The sequence below is a fragment of the Bubalus bubalis genome, chromosome 6, assembly GCF_019923935.1.
Source record: "Bubalus bubalis isolate 160015118507 breed Murrah chromosome 6, NDDB_SH_1, whole genome shotgun sequence".
Taxonomy (NCBI): domain Eukaryota; kingdom Metazoa; phylum Chordata; class Mammalia; order Artiodactyla; family Bovidae; genus Bubalus; species Bubalus bubalis.
Window position 1 is genome coordinate 11,254,208 of NC_059162.1, and position 20,038 is coordinate 11,274,245.

General features: G+C 36.0%; 2 protein-coding genes across 2 annotated transcripts; both read left to right on the plus strand.

Annotated features, from left to right (window-relative positions):
• The first annotated feature begins 6,074 nt into the window (after positions 1–6,074).
• On the plus strand, positions 6,075–7,034 carry LOC102391100 (olfactory receptor 10X1-like). Its single transcript, XM_006060353.4, has one exon. It carries the CDS (start codon positions 6,102–6,104, stop codon positions 7,032–7,034), a length of 933 nt encoding a protein of 310 aa, XP_006060415.4. The 5' UTR covers positions 6,075–6,101.
• Positions 7,035–14,761: 7,727 nt separating this feature from the next.
• Positions 14,762–15,733, plus strand: LOC102391442 (olfactory receptor 10X1). The gene has a single exon (XM_006060354.4). It carries the CDS (start codon positions 14,762–14,764, stop codon positions 15,731–15,733), a length of 972 nt encoding a protein of 323 aa, XP_006060416.4.
• Positions 15,734–20,038: the final 4,305 nt, after the last annotated feature.

Sequence of the window (20,038 nt, forward strand, 5' to 3'; positions counted from 1 at the left end):
GGGAGGATTAAGGGCAATAGGAGAAGGGGACGACAGAGGATGAGATGGTTGAATGGTATTATGACTTGATGGACATGAGTTTGAGCAAGGACTGAGAGTTGATGAAGGACAGGGAAGCCTGGCATGATGAAGTCCCTGGGGTCACAAAGAGTCAGACACAACTGAGCAACTGGACTGAACTGATTTGGGATGGACATGTACACTCTGTTATATTTAAAATGGTTAGCCAAGAAGTACCTACTGTATAGCACATGGAACGCTGATCAATATTATGTGACAGACTGAATGGGAGTGGGGTTTGGGGGAGAATGTATGACTGAATCCCCTCACTGTCCACTCAAAACTATCACAACATTGTAAACTGGATATACCCAAATACAAAATGAAAAGTTTACATAACAAAAAAGAAGGAAAATATTATGGTGAGTGAAAAAGTGAATTGAATGAGCATTAAGGATGCAGTTTACTTCCATCCTGCCAAAACAAAACTTATAAAGTTGCAGGAACCTTTGGTTATGGACAAAATATGAACTCTGCAAACTTTAAATCCCCAAAGATTCCTAGAAGAGCTTAAGTCACATGTTATACAAATCCTGTAACTAATGAGAGCAAATTACAAAATTGAGAGAGAAACTTTTCTCTCTCTCTGATGAAAGAAGAGAAAATCCCTCATGGTCTCCTAACCAGAATTAAACCTCTAGAGCTGGGGAACCTCAAGCCCTCATAATTATCAGACAATATTTCCAAAGGGGTAGAAAGAAAGGCTCTAAATTATTGCAATTTAGTGAGTGTTGGAAACTGATCATAGCATCATGGCCTAGCCTCAAAACTCTTGTCAAAAAACTCCAGAATCATAGAGAGCTGAAGTGCACAAAACCAGGACCTCCTTTTTTACCTCCTAGGTGGGGAGACTCAGACTCAGAAGGTACAGGGACTTTCCTGAGGTCACTAAAGTATAAGTGATAAAGTCAAGAATCCAGTCTTTGACCAGTGATTTTCACAATAAGTTGATCTTTGCTTCTTTTTGAGTGAAGAACACAGCATGTTTATATCAATGTGGAGACTATCTTAGAAGAATGTAACTGTATCTCTGAATTGGCTTTGGAAGTTTCATAAAATAAACAAGGTAGGAAACTATTCTAGATGGTTTGACTCTCTTTTCATCATAATTAATTGTCACTACATTTCCTCTAAATTATTTCTCTTAACTTTGGAAAGAGCACATATTTCTCTTGTCAGTGGATCCATATCCCAAATTAAATTAGAAAATAATTGATGTAATGACAACTTCAGAGATAGCTGAGGGTAGGATGAGGTGTATGCAATATCATAAGTACATACTGGAAAAGACTCTGATGATGGGAAAGATTAAAGGTAAAAGCAGAAGAGGGCAGCAGAGGATTAGATGGTTAGGTAGCATCACCGTCTTAATGGACATGAGTTTGAGCAAACTCTGGGAGATAGTGAAGGACAGGGAAGCTTGATATGCTACAGTCCATGGAGTTGCAAAGAATAGGACATGACTGAGTGACTGAACAACAAAATTATTTTTATGATTACATGTAATAAATATAAATATATACACAAATTATATATATATATATTACATGTGTGTGTGCATGTATTTTCCCACTTGGTGGTACTTAGTTAATCCTTTAGTGATTAACTAAATAATCTGAATAATTGCATTATTACATATTTACTGTGAATAGTCATGAGAATTTAAGAACCTTTGTATGTAGATTGCTGTACTGATGGAAGTTTTCACAACGGCTTAGGGAGAAACAGAGGAAAGCGGCATTTTCTGACAGAGAGATAAGTTCTTTTGAAACAGTCCAGAATGCTTCAGAAAGCTATTTATAGGAAAAATTATTTGCAAGTGAAGATTTGTACACCAAGGAGACTCATGCTGTGTTTGAATACTAGGAGGCTTACCTAAAAGGCTGTATTGATGTAGCCCAAGGATGAATTCAATGTTCTTCAACTTAATATATGCTTAGGAAAGAAGTCAGAGAAATACTCCAGTCTTCTCTTCAGAAGAGAGTTACTCACAGATAAGAAGGTATGGATACAATGAGAGAAGAAAACAGGAATGGAAAAAGACTTCACAGAAAAGATTAGGTTATGTGACTCCTGTGTGACTATGAAATAATAAAATTCTTGTCAGATCTAAAAGCACAAAAGAGTCCAAGGGACCTATGAGGTAGAGTCCGTAGGTTGTGAATTATTCATGGAAACATTTGTAATTTAGACCATTGTGCTACTGCCTTTTCTCACGCTTAGTGACCAGAGAGATTCTCCCATGAAAATGTTTAAAACAAAAGCAAAAAACATAATTTTTATTTTATATGGAGTATAGTTGATTTACAATGTTGTGTTAGTTTCAGGTGTATAGCTAAGTGATTTGTTATATATAATCCATTCCTTTTCAGATTCTTTTCCTATATGGTTATTATAAAATACCGAGTAGAATTTCCTGTGCAATTTAGTAGGCTCTTGTTGATGATCTATTTTATATAGTCAGTATATGTTAATCTAAAATTTCTGATTTATCCCTCCCCCTTCATGCTTCCTGTTTGCTAACCATAAGTTTGTTTTCAAAGTCTGTGAGTCTGTTTAATTTTGTAAATAAGTTCATTTGAATCATTTCTTTAAGATTCCACATATAAGTGATATCATATGATATTTGTATTTTTTTGGTATGACCTCACTCATTCTGATAATCTCTAGGTCCATCCATTTGTTACAAATGACATTATTTCAATCTTTTTTGAGATTTAATAATATTCAATAATACTGAGTAATATTCCACATATATATACATAAACATATGTACGTGTGTGCTCTATATCTTCTTTACCCATTTCTCTGTTGAAAGACATTTAATTTGCTTCAATGTCTTGGCTATTGTGAATATTGCTTTAATGAACATTGTGGTGCATGTATCTTTTCAGATTAGGGTTTTCTCTGGATATATGCCAAAGACTGAGACTGCTAGATCATATGGAAGTTCTATTTTTAGCTTTTTTTTGTTGCTGTTGTTTTAAAGAACATATATACCGTTTTCCACAGTGATTGTAAAAATTTACATTCCCACCAGCAGTGTAGAAGGGTTCCCTTTTCTCCACAAGCTCTCCAGCATTTACTATTTGTAGACTTTTTGATGATGTGAGGTGATCTTTTTGGATCAGTGTGAGATGCTATCTTTTTGGATCTACTTTCTAGATGAATGAAAATAAAACAAAATAAGCAAATGGGACCTAGTTAAACTCAAACAAAGGCAGCTCTGGAACCCATAGACAAAATGAAAATACAACCCACAAAATGGGAGAAACTATTTGCAAACAGAGCAACTGCCAAAGGATTAACCTCCAAAATACACAGATAGCTCATACAGCTCTATATCAAAAATCAAGAAATCCAATCAAAAAATGGGTGGAAGGCTTAAATAGACAGTTCTCCAAATGAGACACAGATGGCCAAAAATCACATGAAAAGATGTTCTACATCACTAATTAATAGAGAAAAGCAAATCAAAACTATAATGAGAAGTCTCCTGTGAGAATGCTTAATCTTAGCCTGAACCAAATCTAATGAATAATGAAAAGTCTATTCATCTTAATGACCAAGATCACACACTGTATATTGCTGAATAACAAAGTGAAATAGAAATTTCTTATATTCAAAACTTTAAAAAACTTACTTATTCAACAATTACTGTAAATTATTTTCTTCTTAAAATGCTATTATCCTAGAAATACAGATATATATCACTCATAGTCTGTTTCCTCAAGGAGAAAATATTGAGAAATAGAAAGAATGTACCATTTAAGTCAAAACAGTTTGATTCCTGTTACAAATACGATGCTTCAGAGATGCAATTATCTTATTTCTAAAAATGAATAAAATAATCACACCTGGTCTATACATTTCATAGTTGTCCTATTTTATTTATTTTGTACTGTGAAGAATAAATTTAATGAACATATGAAAGAATTCACAAAATGTGTGCTATACAATTGAGTTACTGATTATGTTGATGTGTAGTTAAGGGAAAATCACAGGTCAATACAAACAAAGATGAGGAGATGTATTAAATATAAAGAAAAATATGTTGTGGAAGTTCAAGAAGGATGATATTAAATAAGATGTAGAATTATCAAGGAGAAGGCAATGGCACCCCACTCCAGTACTCTTGCCTGGAAAAATCCCATGGATGGAGGAGCCTGGTAGGCTGCAGTCCATGGGGTCGCTAGAGTCAGACACGACTGAGCGACTTCACTTTCACTTTTCACTTTCAGTATTGGAGAAGGAAATGGCAACCCACTCCAGTGTTCTTGCCAGGAGAATCCCAGAGACGGGGAAGCCTGGTGGGCTGCCGTCTATGGGGTTGCACAGAGTCGGACACGACTGAAGCGACTTAGCAGCAGCAGCAGCAGCAGAATTATCAAAGAACACATAAACTCATTAACATTTACCTTGTTCATATACTGAGCTTGGCTTTGAAGACATGGGTAAAATGTCAATTGTTACCTGACAATTATACATATATTCTAATTAATCAAAAGTATTGTAAGGGTTTTTGTATTCTATCTTCCCTCCCTCTCTTCAGAGTAGAAGGAAGGGAGCATGTTCTTTACTTTTAACATTTAAAGGCCTCTCTTCTCCAAGAATTGCTAATAGCTTTGAACTTCTCTTACAATCATAAGCCATCAACCAAATGTAGTCCACAAATTCCTAAGAAGTCAAATATCAACCTTCACTCATTAGATATTTATATACAATATTATATGTGTAATTTATTGTGTTAGACTCTGATTCTATTAACTACTGAGCAGTGATTTCAGGGTTCAGAATCTGATCCAACTCTGAGTCACCTTATGCACGTGAATCATAGAAGTTTCTGTCCTTTTTAAGTTATCAGATAAGAAAATCCATTTAAAAATAAGCCAGAAAAAGCCATAATAAGTAATTGAAATTGGTTGCTCAACAAAGAAGAAAAAAGTTAATGAAAATTATGAAAATACACTATGTCCATACACACAGTTATTTTGCTAAACTAAATAAACCAATAAATAACCAATAAATTAGTGCAGCCACTACAGAGAACAGTATAGAGGTTCTTTAAAGAAACTAATATTAGAGTTACTATATGATCGTGCAAGCCCTCTCCTGGGCATATATCCAGAGAAAAAGTTAATTTGAAAAGATTCATGCACTAATTACATTAACCAAGACATAGAAGCAGTTTAAATTTCCATCAGCAGAGTAAAGGATAAAAGAGTCAGATATGAGTGAGGTGGCTTAGCAGAACACAGCATATACATATATGCAATGGAATTACTAAGCCATAAAAAAAGTGAAATAATGCCATTTGCATCATCATGGATGGACAGAGATGATCATATTAAGTGAAGTAAGTCAGACAGAAATGACAAACATAACATGACTTATATGTGGACTCTAGAAAGTGATACAAATTAACTTATTTACAAAAAAATAAACTCACAAACTTAGAAAACAAGCTTATGATTACCAAAAGGGATAGCAGGGGTGGGGAAGAGAGATAAATTGAGTCTGGGATTAACATACACCCATGGGCTTCCTTTCTGGCTCAGCTGGTAAAGAATTTGCCTGCAATGCGGGAGACCTGGGTTCAATCCCTGGCTTGGGAAGATCCCCTGGAGAAGGGAAAGGCTACCCATTGGCCTGGAGAATTCCATGGACTATATAGTCCATGGGGTTGCAAAGAGTCGGACACAACTGAGTAACTTTCACTTTCATGATTATATGTAAAATTGTAAAGAACAGCAACCTACTCTATAGCACAGGGAATTATACTCAACGTCTTATAATAACCTATGATGGAAAAGAATCTGAATAAGATGTGTTTATATAAATATACAAATATATAAAACTGAATCATTTTGCTGTACACTTAAAACTAACATTGTAAATTAATTATATGTCCATTTAAAAAAAAGAATCAGTTTGTAATTTTAACATCAAACATTTGTCTTATTCACAGAAAAAAATGTCAACTAATACTGGAAAATATAACATTTGTTTGTTGTTTCTTTTAGATTTCAGATGTCCAAACAATGAAGATCAACCAAACAGTCCTGGAAGAGTTCATTCTTGTTGGCTTTTCTGGTTACCCACATGCACAGACATTCCTTTTTGTGGTTTTCTTTTGCCTCTACCTTCCCACCCTCACAGGTAATCTGGCCATCATGGGTCTAACTTGGGTGGACAGACGTCTCCACACACCCATGTACCTCTTCCTTAGTGCACTCTCTTTCTCTGAGACCTGCTACACTCTGACCATTATCCCCAAGATGTTGGCAGATCTCCTCGTCAAGTACAGAAGCATTTCAGTCATAGGTTGTGGCTTGCAAATGAGTTCCTTCTTGGGACTTGGTGGCACTAATTGTTTCATTCTCACTTTGATGGGATATGATCGCTTCTTGGCCATCTGCAACCCTCTCAGATATCCTTTTCTTATGACCAATATGGCATGTGGAAAACTTGTGGTCTCTGCTTGGGTTGCAGGCTTCTTTATCTCTGTGACAGAGACTGGAATGATATTCAGGGGCTCTTTCTGCAGTCCCAACCTTGTCAAACACTTCTTCTGTCATATGAGGGCTGTTGTGAGGCTGTCCTGTCTAGACAGCAAACTCACAGAATTCATTGTAACAGCAATCTCAGTTTCAGGCTTGATAGGCACCTTCCTGCTTATCATACTCACTTATGTGTTCATTCTCTCTACTGTTCTTAGGATCCCTTCAGCTGAGGGCAAGCAGAAAGCATTTTCTACCTGTGCCTCCCACCTCACAGTGGTCATCATCCACTTTGGTTTTGCATCTATTGTTTATCTGAAGCCAGAAGCATCAGGGGGAGATGACACACTCATAGCAATCCCCTACACTGTCATTACTCCTTTCCTCAGCCCTCTCATTTTCAGCCTCAGGAATAAGGACATGAAGAATGCTTTCAGAAAGGTACTCGGAAAAACAAATTCCTTGAATAAATAATCTTGGTTTATTGCTGCATGATTGAATATTCCTAGATGTCAGTAAGGGATTTACCCTATGATATCTAAGAAGCCTGTACCATTTGCCTTTTTCCAGGGGTTGGCATATTGAGATCAAGTGACTGAGTCTAGGACCCAAGAATTGATTTATCTTATTAAGGAAGTTGTCTATCTCTTTTCATTCTGCATCTTCTACATCTACTATACTCAACTCTACTTTTACTAGTACTATCAGTTCTCTAATTCTACCTAGATATCAGTCTCTGAAGATACTAGGCTTCTACCAATCAACCTCTGGGTTTATTGCACCTTTGATGAAGTGGAATAAAAACGATTGTGGAAGGAAAAAATACCACGAGTGACCACTATATTCAGAAATGTTTAAAGATATCTAGAAATGTGAATTTTGAATAATGTATATAGGCAATGCTGTGAGGCACTGAATTGTGTCTCCCAGGAGATAAACCACTTTAATAGGAGGTTCACTATGTAGTAATCATAATCTCTTTATCTGTGCATATCTGAATTTACATCTATATTTGTTAAGTACCATATCATACTGATTATTAAAAATTTTTAATAACACTGTTTATGATGGTGTTCCTTAATGATTTTCAGATGCTAGCTTCTGAATTTACAGAATGTGTTGGAATGTTGATTCAAATAAGTCAACAGGGCAGAAGTGCCTACTGCCCTGAAGTGGGGGAATCTATGTTGACAGCTGGAAATAACCTCCATTTTCTTTAAGATGAAGGCACTAAACAGCAAATGTTTGAAAAACTCTCATGGTATTGATGAGTGTGACATTAAAAAGTGTTTTGAAATAATTTTTACAGACATCTTATATGTAATAAAGGAAACTAGATAACACAGCATCAAATCTTTATATTACCTAAAAGAAAGTAAGAAATACTGTGGAAGTTACATATCACAGAAAATTAGCAAGGGATCTTATGGAAAATTCCAGCATACAAGCCTGGGGCTGAATCCTTTTTCAGTTCTGCTACTAACCAAATTCATGTCCTCTCATGAAGGTTATAACCACTGTACTTGTGGTTTGTATATATAAAATGTATATAAAGTCTGGAGTAATTTCCAACCTAGATTATTTATAGGGATCATGTAAAGATAGGTAAGATAATGGATAAAAATGATTATGTACTTGCACTGATTAGGTTAATTCTTACCATGATTCTCCTTTCTTCCCTGAGACCATTTTTGTAACACATGTGCAGGCAGAATATTTACCCCTCCTTCATCTGTGATCACTGCTTCAGTGATGAAAGTGTTCCACCCTTGAGAACTGCTTAGTCAATCTAGAGAAGTTATACATCTTGGACATAAATATAATAATCTGCTCACTCAGAGTGAGTATAGAAGATAAAATGTTAAGTGTAGACTCAAGTTCCTGACTTGAATTTGGGCCAGTTAACCTGCATACATCTAACTTGGTGATCATGGCAGGGATTGCTAGGTGCTACTTAGCGTAGATTGTTAAGCTAGAAAAAGCCAATTTGAGTAAATAGAATCTAGAAATACCTATACGGTTAGAAGTCAAGAAACACACTTCTAAATAAACAGTGAATCAAAATAAGAAATCCCGTGGCTATTAGAAAAGAAGATTTGAATTGTAAGAATTAAAAATACTACAGAACAAAGCTTTTGGATATATCTTTTCAGTGTTTGGATGAAATATGTAGTGCTCAAAATGCATATTAGAAAAGTATATAGAAAGCAAATTTATAAGATAAACATTTGTCTCAATAATTTAGTAAAGGAATAGCTAAACACAGAAAGACTGTGAAGAAAAAATAAATATAAGGGCAGAGATTAAATATATATTAGTATGTGATTGTTGCTTTCTAATCATTAACCCATGTCCGACTTTTGTAACCCCATGAACTGTAGCCCACTAGATGCCTTTCTCCATGGGATTTCCCAGGCAAGACTACTGAAGTGCGTTGCCATTTCCTTTTCTAGGGTATCTTCCTGACCCGGGGATCAAACCCATGTCTCCTGAACTGTAGGCAGATTCTTTACTGCTGAGCCATCAGGGAAGCCACCAGTGGTTCAAAAAAGTCAGAGGTTGGAGTATTGAAAATATTGGTAAATTATGTTATTCTTTGATGAGATTGACTAGGGAATAAAGACAGATGACACAAATAAACAACTATGGGAATGGAATTGAGTTATTTCTCAGGTCACAGAGACATTAAAGATGAGTGAATACTGTGAATGATTTCATGAATATAAATATGAGGATTTACATAAAGTTGGAAAATTCTATAAGATACAACATAAGATACATGCTAAAACAAACACAAAAGTGAAACATTTAATTGTCAAGAAATTGAATTTTAATTATATTTCACATTGAAAAGTTTGAGTCCTTTAGTTTCAATTTTTTTAAAATTATTTTACTAATAAAATTTTTAATGGGAAGAAGCTATTTATTCCTGTCAATGAGAAATATAGTATGGAACTGATGAAGGAATAAAGTAGGAGGTCAGTGGCTTCTGTTTTCTTCCAAAATGGGAAAGATGTTCATTTTTCCCCTCTATGTGTAATGAAAACTTCAAGGAACAAATGCAATTTGTTCTTTCAAGAAATGCACATTCTTCTTGTGGAGAGAGAAACAATTAGTGAGAGTTGGACTCTGAAGAAAGCTGAGCACTGAAGAATTGATGCTTTTGAATTGTTGTGTTGGAGAAGACTCTTGAGAGTCCCTTGGACTGCAAAGAGATCCAACCAGTCCATCCTAAAGGAGATCAGTCCTGGGTGTTCATTGGAATGACTGATGCTAAAGCTGAAACTCCAATACTTTGGCCACCTCATGCAAAGAGTTGACTCATTGGAAAAAACATGCAAAAAAACATGGTTCAGTCGTTCAGCCATGTCCAACACTTTGACACCCCATGGACAGCAGCAGGCCAGGCTTCCCTGTCCATCACCAGAAACATGGAGATATTACCAACTACCTGAAAAAAATATTAGGCAACAGAAGCTACCTTGTGAGTGTGACTAGATTCTGTGTTTAAAAGACAAAAACTTTATTTAAAAAACTAAAAACAGAGTTACCATATAATCCAGCAATCCCACTCCTGGGCATATATCAAGAGAAAAACTCTAATTTGAAAAGATATATACACACACCCCAATGTTCTTTGCAGCAGTATTTACAAAACCAGGGCGTGGAAACAACCTAAATACTCACTGCCAGTTAAATGCATAAAGAAGTGGAGGAGAATCCTCAGCCACAAAAAAGAAAGAAACAATGTCATTTGCAGCAATATGGATGGACCTAGAGATTATGATATTAAGTGAAGTAAATCAGACTGAATAAGACAAGTATCATATGATATCACTTAAATGTGGAATCTAAAATATAATTCAAATGATCTTATTTACAAAACAAAAACAGGTTCACAGAGACAAAGAAAACAAACTAACAAGAGTATGGTTACCAAGGGGAATGGGGGAGGGATAAATTAGGAGTTTGGGATTAGTAGATATAAACTACTATATATAAAATGATAAAAAACAAGTTCCTACTGTATAGCACTGGGAACAATATTCAATATCTTACAATAACCCACGGTTGAAACTATATGAAAAAGAAAAAAATATATATATATATATATTGGAATAACTTTATACCAGGATCTAGCACAACATTGTAAATCAACTATATTTTAATAAAAAAGACAAAAATTCAAAGTAGCCATTAAAAATATTTTCAGATACCTAAAATTAATGATTAAAGAAATAAAGGAAGCTATCATGAAATGATAAATACAGAATATGAATAAAGAAAATAAATTTTTAAAAAAAACTAAGTGAAATGCTAGACTTGAAAATTACAATAACTGAAATTTTTTAAAAATCAGCTTTGGACTCATCAATGATAACCTTAACTTGAAGATGGCAGAACCAATTCTCCCACCTGTGACTTGTATAACCTTGTGAAGTTTAACTGTCTTTCTAGCCCCGCTAATCATGAACTGCTTGTCATTGCACTTTTATGAGAGAACAGTATACTGTTTCATTTCAGCCACTTTAATTTTGGGGTCTTGGTAGTAAGATTATAGCCATATTGTATTGTTAAGATAATTAAATGATATATTTATAAAACTTTTCATAATGTGTCCAGTATATTAAAATGCTCAGTAAAAGATAATTAGACACATTTTTCTCCATCCCCAGGGAGAAGTACAGAAGTATCTCTTTCTGTTGAATTTCTCATCTCCCTCCCCTTTCTGAAACCATCTAGTCGTTCTCCCTCAAGAACACTGTACTCTTGTGATTCTTTTCTTGGCCAGCATTTGGTCTTTTCTTTCTTTGGTTCACCAATGGCTATTTCTCAAGCTTTTCCTGTTCATAGTCCACTATTTTGGTAGATTATGTTTCTCAGGTGAAATCTATCAAATCTGCACTCATTATATTTATAAATTTTTATGACTACAAGGTTCATCATCTGAAGACAGACCTAAGACCCAGGCCAACACTTCTAAATTTCTGTTGCAATATCTGCCTCTTCTTTGAGCTTAATATGTCGACTGATCTTGTTATTGATTTTCTCATGATAAACAACCTTCTATGTTTTCTAAGATTTAGCATCTCCTCACAACTTTAGGCTAAAAATGAAAACAGAACTGCAGTTTTCCTACTCCCTATAGCATCATCTAATTTTTTAAGGTACAGTTGCTTGTAATCCTATTTTTTTTTTTTTTGTAGAGAGAATACGTCTTCTCCATGGCATCTTCTCTGACCTTTGATCCAGTTCCTCTATCTTGTCTATCAATGTTTGGGTCTTCAGCTCACTACAGTGCAATCCCCTTTTCATCTGTACTATCTTCTCTCCTCCATCAAAATATTAATCCTTGTAAGAAGAAACTATTACTCATACTTTTCTGATTTTGCCCACTTTAAATACAGTGAGCTTTTCTTAAATGCTCAGGGTTGACTGAAAAAATACACAACCCAAAAGCTGAGAATATGCTTTATTTGGTGAACTTTCTGAGGAAAATAGGTTTACAGCTTTTCAGATAGTTTTCAGATATTGTTCTGAAGAGGTAAGGGAGGAGCCAGTATATGTAGGAGTTTTGAGAAAAAAAAAATGTAGGTGAAAAATCAAAAGATTACTGCTAATCACAAAGAAATCCCAGACATCTGAAATCAATTTTAATGTTTTTCTGTAAATGGGAAGATGTAAGAGTCTGAGATCAATGAAATTATTCCTTTGGTATTCATCTTAACTATCAAGGGCCAGTATCCTAAATTTCTTCATTTTGAATTCCCCTCCGGGTGCACCATTTGTGGGGTGAGATTCAGTGGTTCATGACTTGATGATTTGAAGGCAAGAAACATTCCTTATTTACTAAAAAAGGCAGACGATATTTTTTGTTCACACCATGAGTGGACTCTGGGACTAGAGGGACAAAGTGTGTTTATGGTGAGGGGAAGAACAAATTGAATGAGTATTAGGGATACAGTTTATTCCACTCTTCAGCAAAACAAAACTAAGGGAGTAGCAGGAAGCCTTGGTTATGAGCAGAATATAGACTCTGCAAGTTTTAAATCCCCAGAGACTCCCAGAAGACAAGTCACATATTATACAAACCCCTGTAACTAATGAGAGCAAATTACAAAGTTGAGTGAGAAAGTTCTTTTCCTCTCTCTGATGAAGAAGAGAGAAATCCCTGAGGATCTCTTAACCAGAAACAAACCTCTAGAGCTGAGGAACTTCAAACAGGTGATTAGCAAGTAACATCTTTAAAGTGTTAGAAGGAAAGGCTCTAAGCCATTGTAATTCAGTGAGTGTTGGGAACCGATCACAGCACATGTGGCCTAACTTCACACCTCGTGTCAGAAACTCTGGAACCACAGAAAACTAAGGGGCATAGTCAGGACCTCTTTCCTTACTTGCCAGGTGGGGAAATTTGAAACTGGAATGTACAGGAACTTTCCCAGTGTCACTAAACTAGCAATGATAAAGTCAAAAATCTGGAGTCTTTGACCAATGATGTTCATAGTAAGTTGATCTTTACCTTTTTTGAGTTATGAACAAAACATTTTTCCAACAATGTCAAGACTATCATATAAGAATATAACTGATACTGAATTGGCTTTGGAGCCCTGATAAAATACACAAGGTAGGAAATTATTCTTGATATGGTTTGACTGTTTTCTTCATGATCAATTCACTACATTTTCTTCAAATTTACTATTTCTCTTTGACTTTAAATAGTAGTGTATTATTTTGTCAGTGGATCCATATTCCAAACTAATTTTGAAACAGTTTGATTTAGCAATAACTTCAGAGAGAACTGAGGGTGAGGTAGAGTACCCTCATCCCCTTCACAAACACAAACACCCAGAATATGCCAAAAGTAGGAGATTCTAATATTCCTATTCTACTGAGGATGATTCTCCAAGTAGTAATTTACCACACAGTTGAGTAAGGACTGGATAAGGAAGGGGCTACTTTGAATTTGAATCACTGATCCTTTGCATTATCAAAATTCTTCTGAATTTAACTGTGTCTGTGAAAACAAATTTGATGGGGGGGCTGTCTTGGAAGGAATATGGCCTACTGTGTGAAGCCAGGCTGTTCTGCAAGTAGTGAGTTAGAAATAGCTTGGGTTTACACCATGGAGCTATTAAAACAACTTCTTATTCTGCCAATATATTTTCCTTTTGGGGAACCTATGTAATCTTAGTTTACAAACCATAAGACTGCCTTTGTTATAGAGTTATTGTAAAGAGTCATGAGAATTTAAGAATCTCAGCTTATAAATGGCTCTACAGGTAGAAGGAATTCTTAACAATGATTTAGAGATAAATAGAAGGACATGGTCTTCACTTTTCTTTAATATTTAGGTCTTAACCAATTTCTCCAAGAAGGGATAATGACAATGGGATTCTCTTATAGTTGTAAGTCATTGTCCAAATATAGTCCCAAAATAGCTAGGAAGTTAACAATCAACCTTCACCCCTTAGATAGTTAGACAACATTATACATAGGAAGTTTCTGAGTCAGACAGTGACTCTGTCTATTAACTACTTGATAGTTTTTTTCAGGGTTTAGAGTCAAATCCAAAGCTGAGTCACCAAATTCATCTGAATTTCCTTCATCTGGACATGAATTAGAATATTTTCTGTCCTGTTAGTATTATGGGCCATTAAAATCATTAATAAGGGCAAGAAAGAGCCATAAAAAGTAATGGGTATTTGTTTGCAGAAACAAATAGTATATTGGAAAAAACATCACCTACATACACATGGTGAATTGCCAAACTAAATGATCTATCAGAAATTGTAAACTTGGACTTCTCTGGTGGTCCAGTGGTTGGGAGTCCACCTGCCAATGCAGGAGACATGGTTTGATCCTTTGTCCAGGAAGATTCCACATGCCACAGGGCAAATAAACCCATGTGCCACAACTACTGAACATATGCTCTAGATCCTGCATGCCTCAACAAGACAAGGCACCACAATGAGAAACCGTGCGTGCAACCAGAGCAGTTGCTGCTCGCTGCAACCAAAAAACTCCCACGTGCAACAACGATGAACCACGAACAAACATGAATAAACAAATAAAATGATTTTTTAAAAAATTGAAAATTTCACTATTTATCTATTTAAACCAACATTTCAAAAAATAATGGAACGTTTAAAAAAAGGAAAGTTTAATATTTATTTGTCTTTCATATTTCAGAAAATTCAACAATGAAGATCAATCAGACCGTCCTGAAAGAGTTCATTCTTGTTGGCTTTTCTGTTTACCCACATGCACAGACATTCCTCTTTGTGGTTTTCTTTTGCCTCTACCTTCCCACCCTCACAGGTAACCTGACCATCATGGGTCTAACTTGGGTGGACAGACGTCTCCACACACCCATGTACCTCTTCCTTAGTGCACTCTCTTTCTCTGAGACCTGCTACACTCTGACCATTATCCCCAGGATGCTGGCAGATCTCCTGGCCAAGAAAAGAAGCATTTCAGTCATAGGTTGTGGCTTGCAGATGTATTTCTTCTTGGGACTTGGCGGCACTCACTGTATCCTTCTCACTTTGATGGGATATGATCGCTTCCTGGCCATCTGCAACCCTCTCAGATATCCTTTGCTTATGACCAATATGGCATGTGGAAAACTTGTGGTCTCTGCTTGGGCTGCTGGCTTCTTTATTTCTGTGACAGAGATTGCATTGATATTCAGGGGCTCTTTCTGCAGTCCCAACCTTGTCAAACACTTCTTCTGTCATATGAGGGCTATTGTGAGGCTGTCCTGTCTAGACAGTGACCTCACAGAATTCATTGTAACAGCAATCTCAGTGTCAGGCTTGATGGGCACCTTTCTGCTCATTATCCTCACTTACATTTTCATTCTTTCCACTGTCCTCAAGATCCCGTCAGCTGAGGGCAAGCAGAAGGCCTTTTCTACCTGTGCCTCCCACCTCACAGTGGTCATCATCCACTTTGGTTTTGCGTCTATTGTTTATCTGAAGCCAGAAGCATCAGGGGGAGATGACACAGTGATCGCAGTTCCCTACACTGTCGTCACTCCTTTCCTCAGCCCTCTCATTTTCAGCCTCAGGAATAAGGACATGAAGAATGCTTTCAGAAAGGCCCTTGGAAAGACGCATTTCTTGAATAAGCAATCTTGGATTATGGAAGATTATGAGAACATACATAACTGAATGTTCTCATAAGTCAGGAGGCTTCTACCCTGTGACATGTGAAATCTGTACCATTTACCTTTTTCCAGAGGTTGACATATGGGGATCAAGTGACTGAGTCTGAGACCTACGCCTTGACAAGCACTTACTTAGCCTGAAAGAAAGGTGTCCAACGACTTCTATTCTCTGTCCCTGCAGATTTCAGGCTTCTATCAATGAATCTCTGGGTGCACTTCACTTTTGATGCAATGAGGAAAGCAAGATTATGGAAAGAAAAAAGCAAAACCTTTGACCATTTCACTAAGAGATGCTTTTAGAGAGCTAGAGATGTAAAAGTTGAAGAATTTTCTTAGGTAATATTGTAAGGAACTGATTTGTTCCTTCAGGATATAAACCATTTCTGATATGAGATATAGTATGTATAAATCTTCAACTATGTGTAAATATATATATATATATATATATATATATATATATTTGTTAAGTTCTATGCCAAACTGACTATTAATGATTTTTAATAACTTTGTTCATGATTGTGTCCATCGGAATTAGATACTAGATTCTAACTACACAGGATGTTTTGGAACAATGATTCAAATAAGTAAATTGGACAGTAAAGTCTATATGTTCTAAGTCTATGGGAACCTGTCAAAGACTGAATATAAACTCTACTTTCTTTATGAAGAGGGTGTTAAACAGCTAACCTTAAAAAAAATGCCTCAATATTGAGTGGTTTAACGACAAAAAAGTGTTTTTGAATAATTTTGGCAAACTATAGGTAATGAAGGTAAAAAGGTATACACAGAACCAAACACTTATTTTACCTAGAGGAAAATAAATATTGTATAGGTTATATATCACAGAGAGGTTTTTAGTAATGTTAGTGAAATTCCGAACATACAAGCTTAAGAATTTTCTGAATCCTTTCTCAGTTCTGCTGCTAACATGTCCTCTCATGAAGGATACAATTACTATACTAAGGATTGGTGTATATAAAATATATAAAAGCTTTGGAATAGTTTCTTACCTACATTATTTATGGGGATGTTCTAAAGATAAGTAAGATAATGGGTGAAAATTCTTATGCACTTACCCCCATTCAGGTTATCTATTGCTATAACTGTTTTATTCCCTGGGACTATTTTTGTAATACACATGCAGGCAGAATATTTGCCCTTTAAATTTGTGGTTATTGCTTTAGTAGTATTTCTCCCATTTTTGTTCCATTCCTAAAAATTAAAACCTAGAAAATATCTAAATGTTTAAAAGTCAAGAAACACATTTCTAAATAAAAAGTAAATCAATCAAGAAATCCTGTGAATATTAGAAAAAATATTTGAACTGGAAGAAATAAAAATACTTCAAGTCAAAGCTTTTCAGTGCTTGGATGAAATATATAGCATTCAAAATATATAGCATTTAAAATGTTCATAGGCTGAATATTTATAAGATAAGCATTCATCTTTAAAATTTACTAATAGCTAAGCACAAAAAGACTGTGAAAAATAATATTCCTTGATGAAATTTATGAATAAATACAAACAGAAGACACAAACAATCTTAAGAATGGAAATCTGGATGTTTCTCAGACAGACATTAAAGATAAGAGAACTCTGTAAATTATGTTATGTTCATAACATAATTTGAGAATTTTAAAAAAATGGGAAAAATCCTATAAAATACATACTAAAACTGACATAAGAAGAAAAAGTTATTTAATTCTCAAGAAAATGAATTTTAATTAACATTTTTTGTTGAGTTCTGCCCTAAGGCCACAGGTGCAAGGCCTTCCATCAAGGTCACAGAAGTAGAGCCCAGAACCAAGGAACATGTCTGGAACTGACTGACAGCCTCTGTAAATGTTGCCGAAAGACCCCCTCATCACCAACAGCAAGCTTCCTGACTCCAAATTAGCAAAAGTGCCCACCCCAGTAGTCACCCAATAGTCCCCTAACCAGTCATCTAATGCCAGTCTCCCACCAGGAACTTTCTTTGCCTTGAGGCTATACAAATTGGCATTGCAGTTGGATTCTTTACCAGGTGAGCCCCCAGGGAAGCCCAAGAATACTGGAGTGGGTAGCCTATCCGTTCTCAAGTGAATCTTCCCAATCCAGGAATCAAACCAAGGTCTCCTACATTGCAGGTGGATTCTTTACCAACTGAGCTATCAGGGAAGCCCCCTAGTTGGATACTAACCCACAAAAAGTGTCAGCTTTCCTTGGTCTATCAGGAGGTGTTGACCCACTGGACTCACAGTGCCCACATTATCTCTATTCTTTGTTCTTAATAAACTGATTCCTTACTGAAGTACTCTGTGTCTGGAAATTATTTTCCAACCCATTTTCAAACTGCCCCAATACTTATCACATTAAGTATCTGGGTCCTTTAATGTCACTGATAGATTCTGCCAAACTCTTAAAGTGGAAATTGCTCCAAACTGCACAAAGAGATTACATGGAATAGATAAGAATAAACACCCTCAACTCATTCTTTTTTTTTTTTGCTCAGTTCAGTTCAGTCACTCAGTCATGTCCTATTCTTTGCAACCCCATGAATTGCAGCACGCCAGGCCTCCTTGTCTATCACTAACTCCCAGAGTCTACCCAAACCCATGTCCATTGAGTCGGTGATGCCATCCAGCCATCTCATCCTCTGTAGTCCCCTTCTCCTCCTGTCCCCAATCCCTCCTAGCATTAGGGTCTTTTCCAATGAGTCAACTCTTCCCATGAGGTGGCCAAAGTATTGGAGTTTCAGCTTCAGCATCAGTACTTCCAATGAACACCCAGGATTGATCTCCTTTAGAATGGACTGGTTGGATCTCCTTGCAGTCCAAGGGACTCTCAAGACTCTTCTCCAACACCACAGTTCAAAAGCATCAATTCTTTGGTGCTCAGCTTTCTCCACAGTCCAACTCTCACATCCATACATGACCACTGGAAAAACCATAGCCTTGACTAGATGGACCTTTGTTGGCAAAGTAATGTCTCTGCTTTTGAATATGCTATCTAGGTTGGTCATAACTTTCCTTCAAAGGAGTAAGTGTCTTTTAATTTCATGGCTGCAATCACCATCTGCAGTGATTTTGGAGCCCCCCAAAATAAAGTCTGACACTGTTTCCACTGTTTTCCCATCTATCTGCCATGAAGTGATGGGACCAGATGCCATGATCTTAGTTTTCTGAATGTTGAGCTTTAAGCCAAATTTTCCACTCTCCTCCTTCACTTTCATCAAGAGGTTCTTCAATTTCTGCCATAAGGGTGGTGTCATCTGCATATCTGAGGTTATTGATATTTCTCCCCGCAATCTTGGTTCCAGCTTGTGCTTCTCCCAGCCCAGCATTTTTCATGATATACTTTGTATATAAAGTTAAATAAGCAGGGTGACAATATACAGTCTTGATGTACTCCTTTTCCTATTTGAAACCAGTCTGTTGTTCAATGTCTAGTTCTAGCCTTTGCTTCCTGACCTGCATATAGGTTTCTTAAGAGACAGGTCAGATGGTCTGGTATTCCCATCTCTTTCAGAATTTTCCACAGTTTATTGTGATCCACACAGTCAAAGGCTTTGGCATAGTCAATAAAGCAGAAATAGATATTTTTCTGGAACTCTCTTGCTTTTTCTGTGATCCAGCAGATGTTCGCAATTTGATCTCTGGTTCCTCTGACTTTTCTAGAACCAGCTTGAGCCATTTTTTTTTTTTTTTTTTTTTTTGGCTAGTATAAACCATATACTGGGGCTTCCCTGGTGGCTCAGTCAGTAAGAAATCCACATGCAATGCAAGAGACCCAGATTTGATCCCCTGGAAAAGGAAAAGGCAACCCACTCCAGTATTCTCACTTGAGAAATCCCATGGACAAAGGAGCCTGGTGGTTTACAGTCCATGCAGTTGCAAGAGTTGTACATAACTTTGCAACTAAACCACCACCAAACCATACACTATATCTTGAAATCTCTCCCAGGAACATAGATGTAAAAATCTCAAGTAAAATAAAATCAACCAAATGCATATACTCAAGTTCAATTTAGTTCAGAAATGTAAAGTTTTCACATTTGACAATCATTCAGTGTAATTATCAGAATAAAAAATACTAATCATGAGATTATTCATTGGTACAAAAAATCTTTTGATAATATTTAATATCCATTCAGGTGATAGAGAAAAAAGCTTGTAGTGGAATAGAAATTAAGAGGAAATTCCTTAAACTAATGAAGATTATCAATATATTATTTTTACTTTATGGTAAAATACTTAACTCTGTCCAGGTTAAATTAGGAACAAGACAAGAAAAACTTCTCTCATCAATTCTATTCCATGTTATTCTAGAC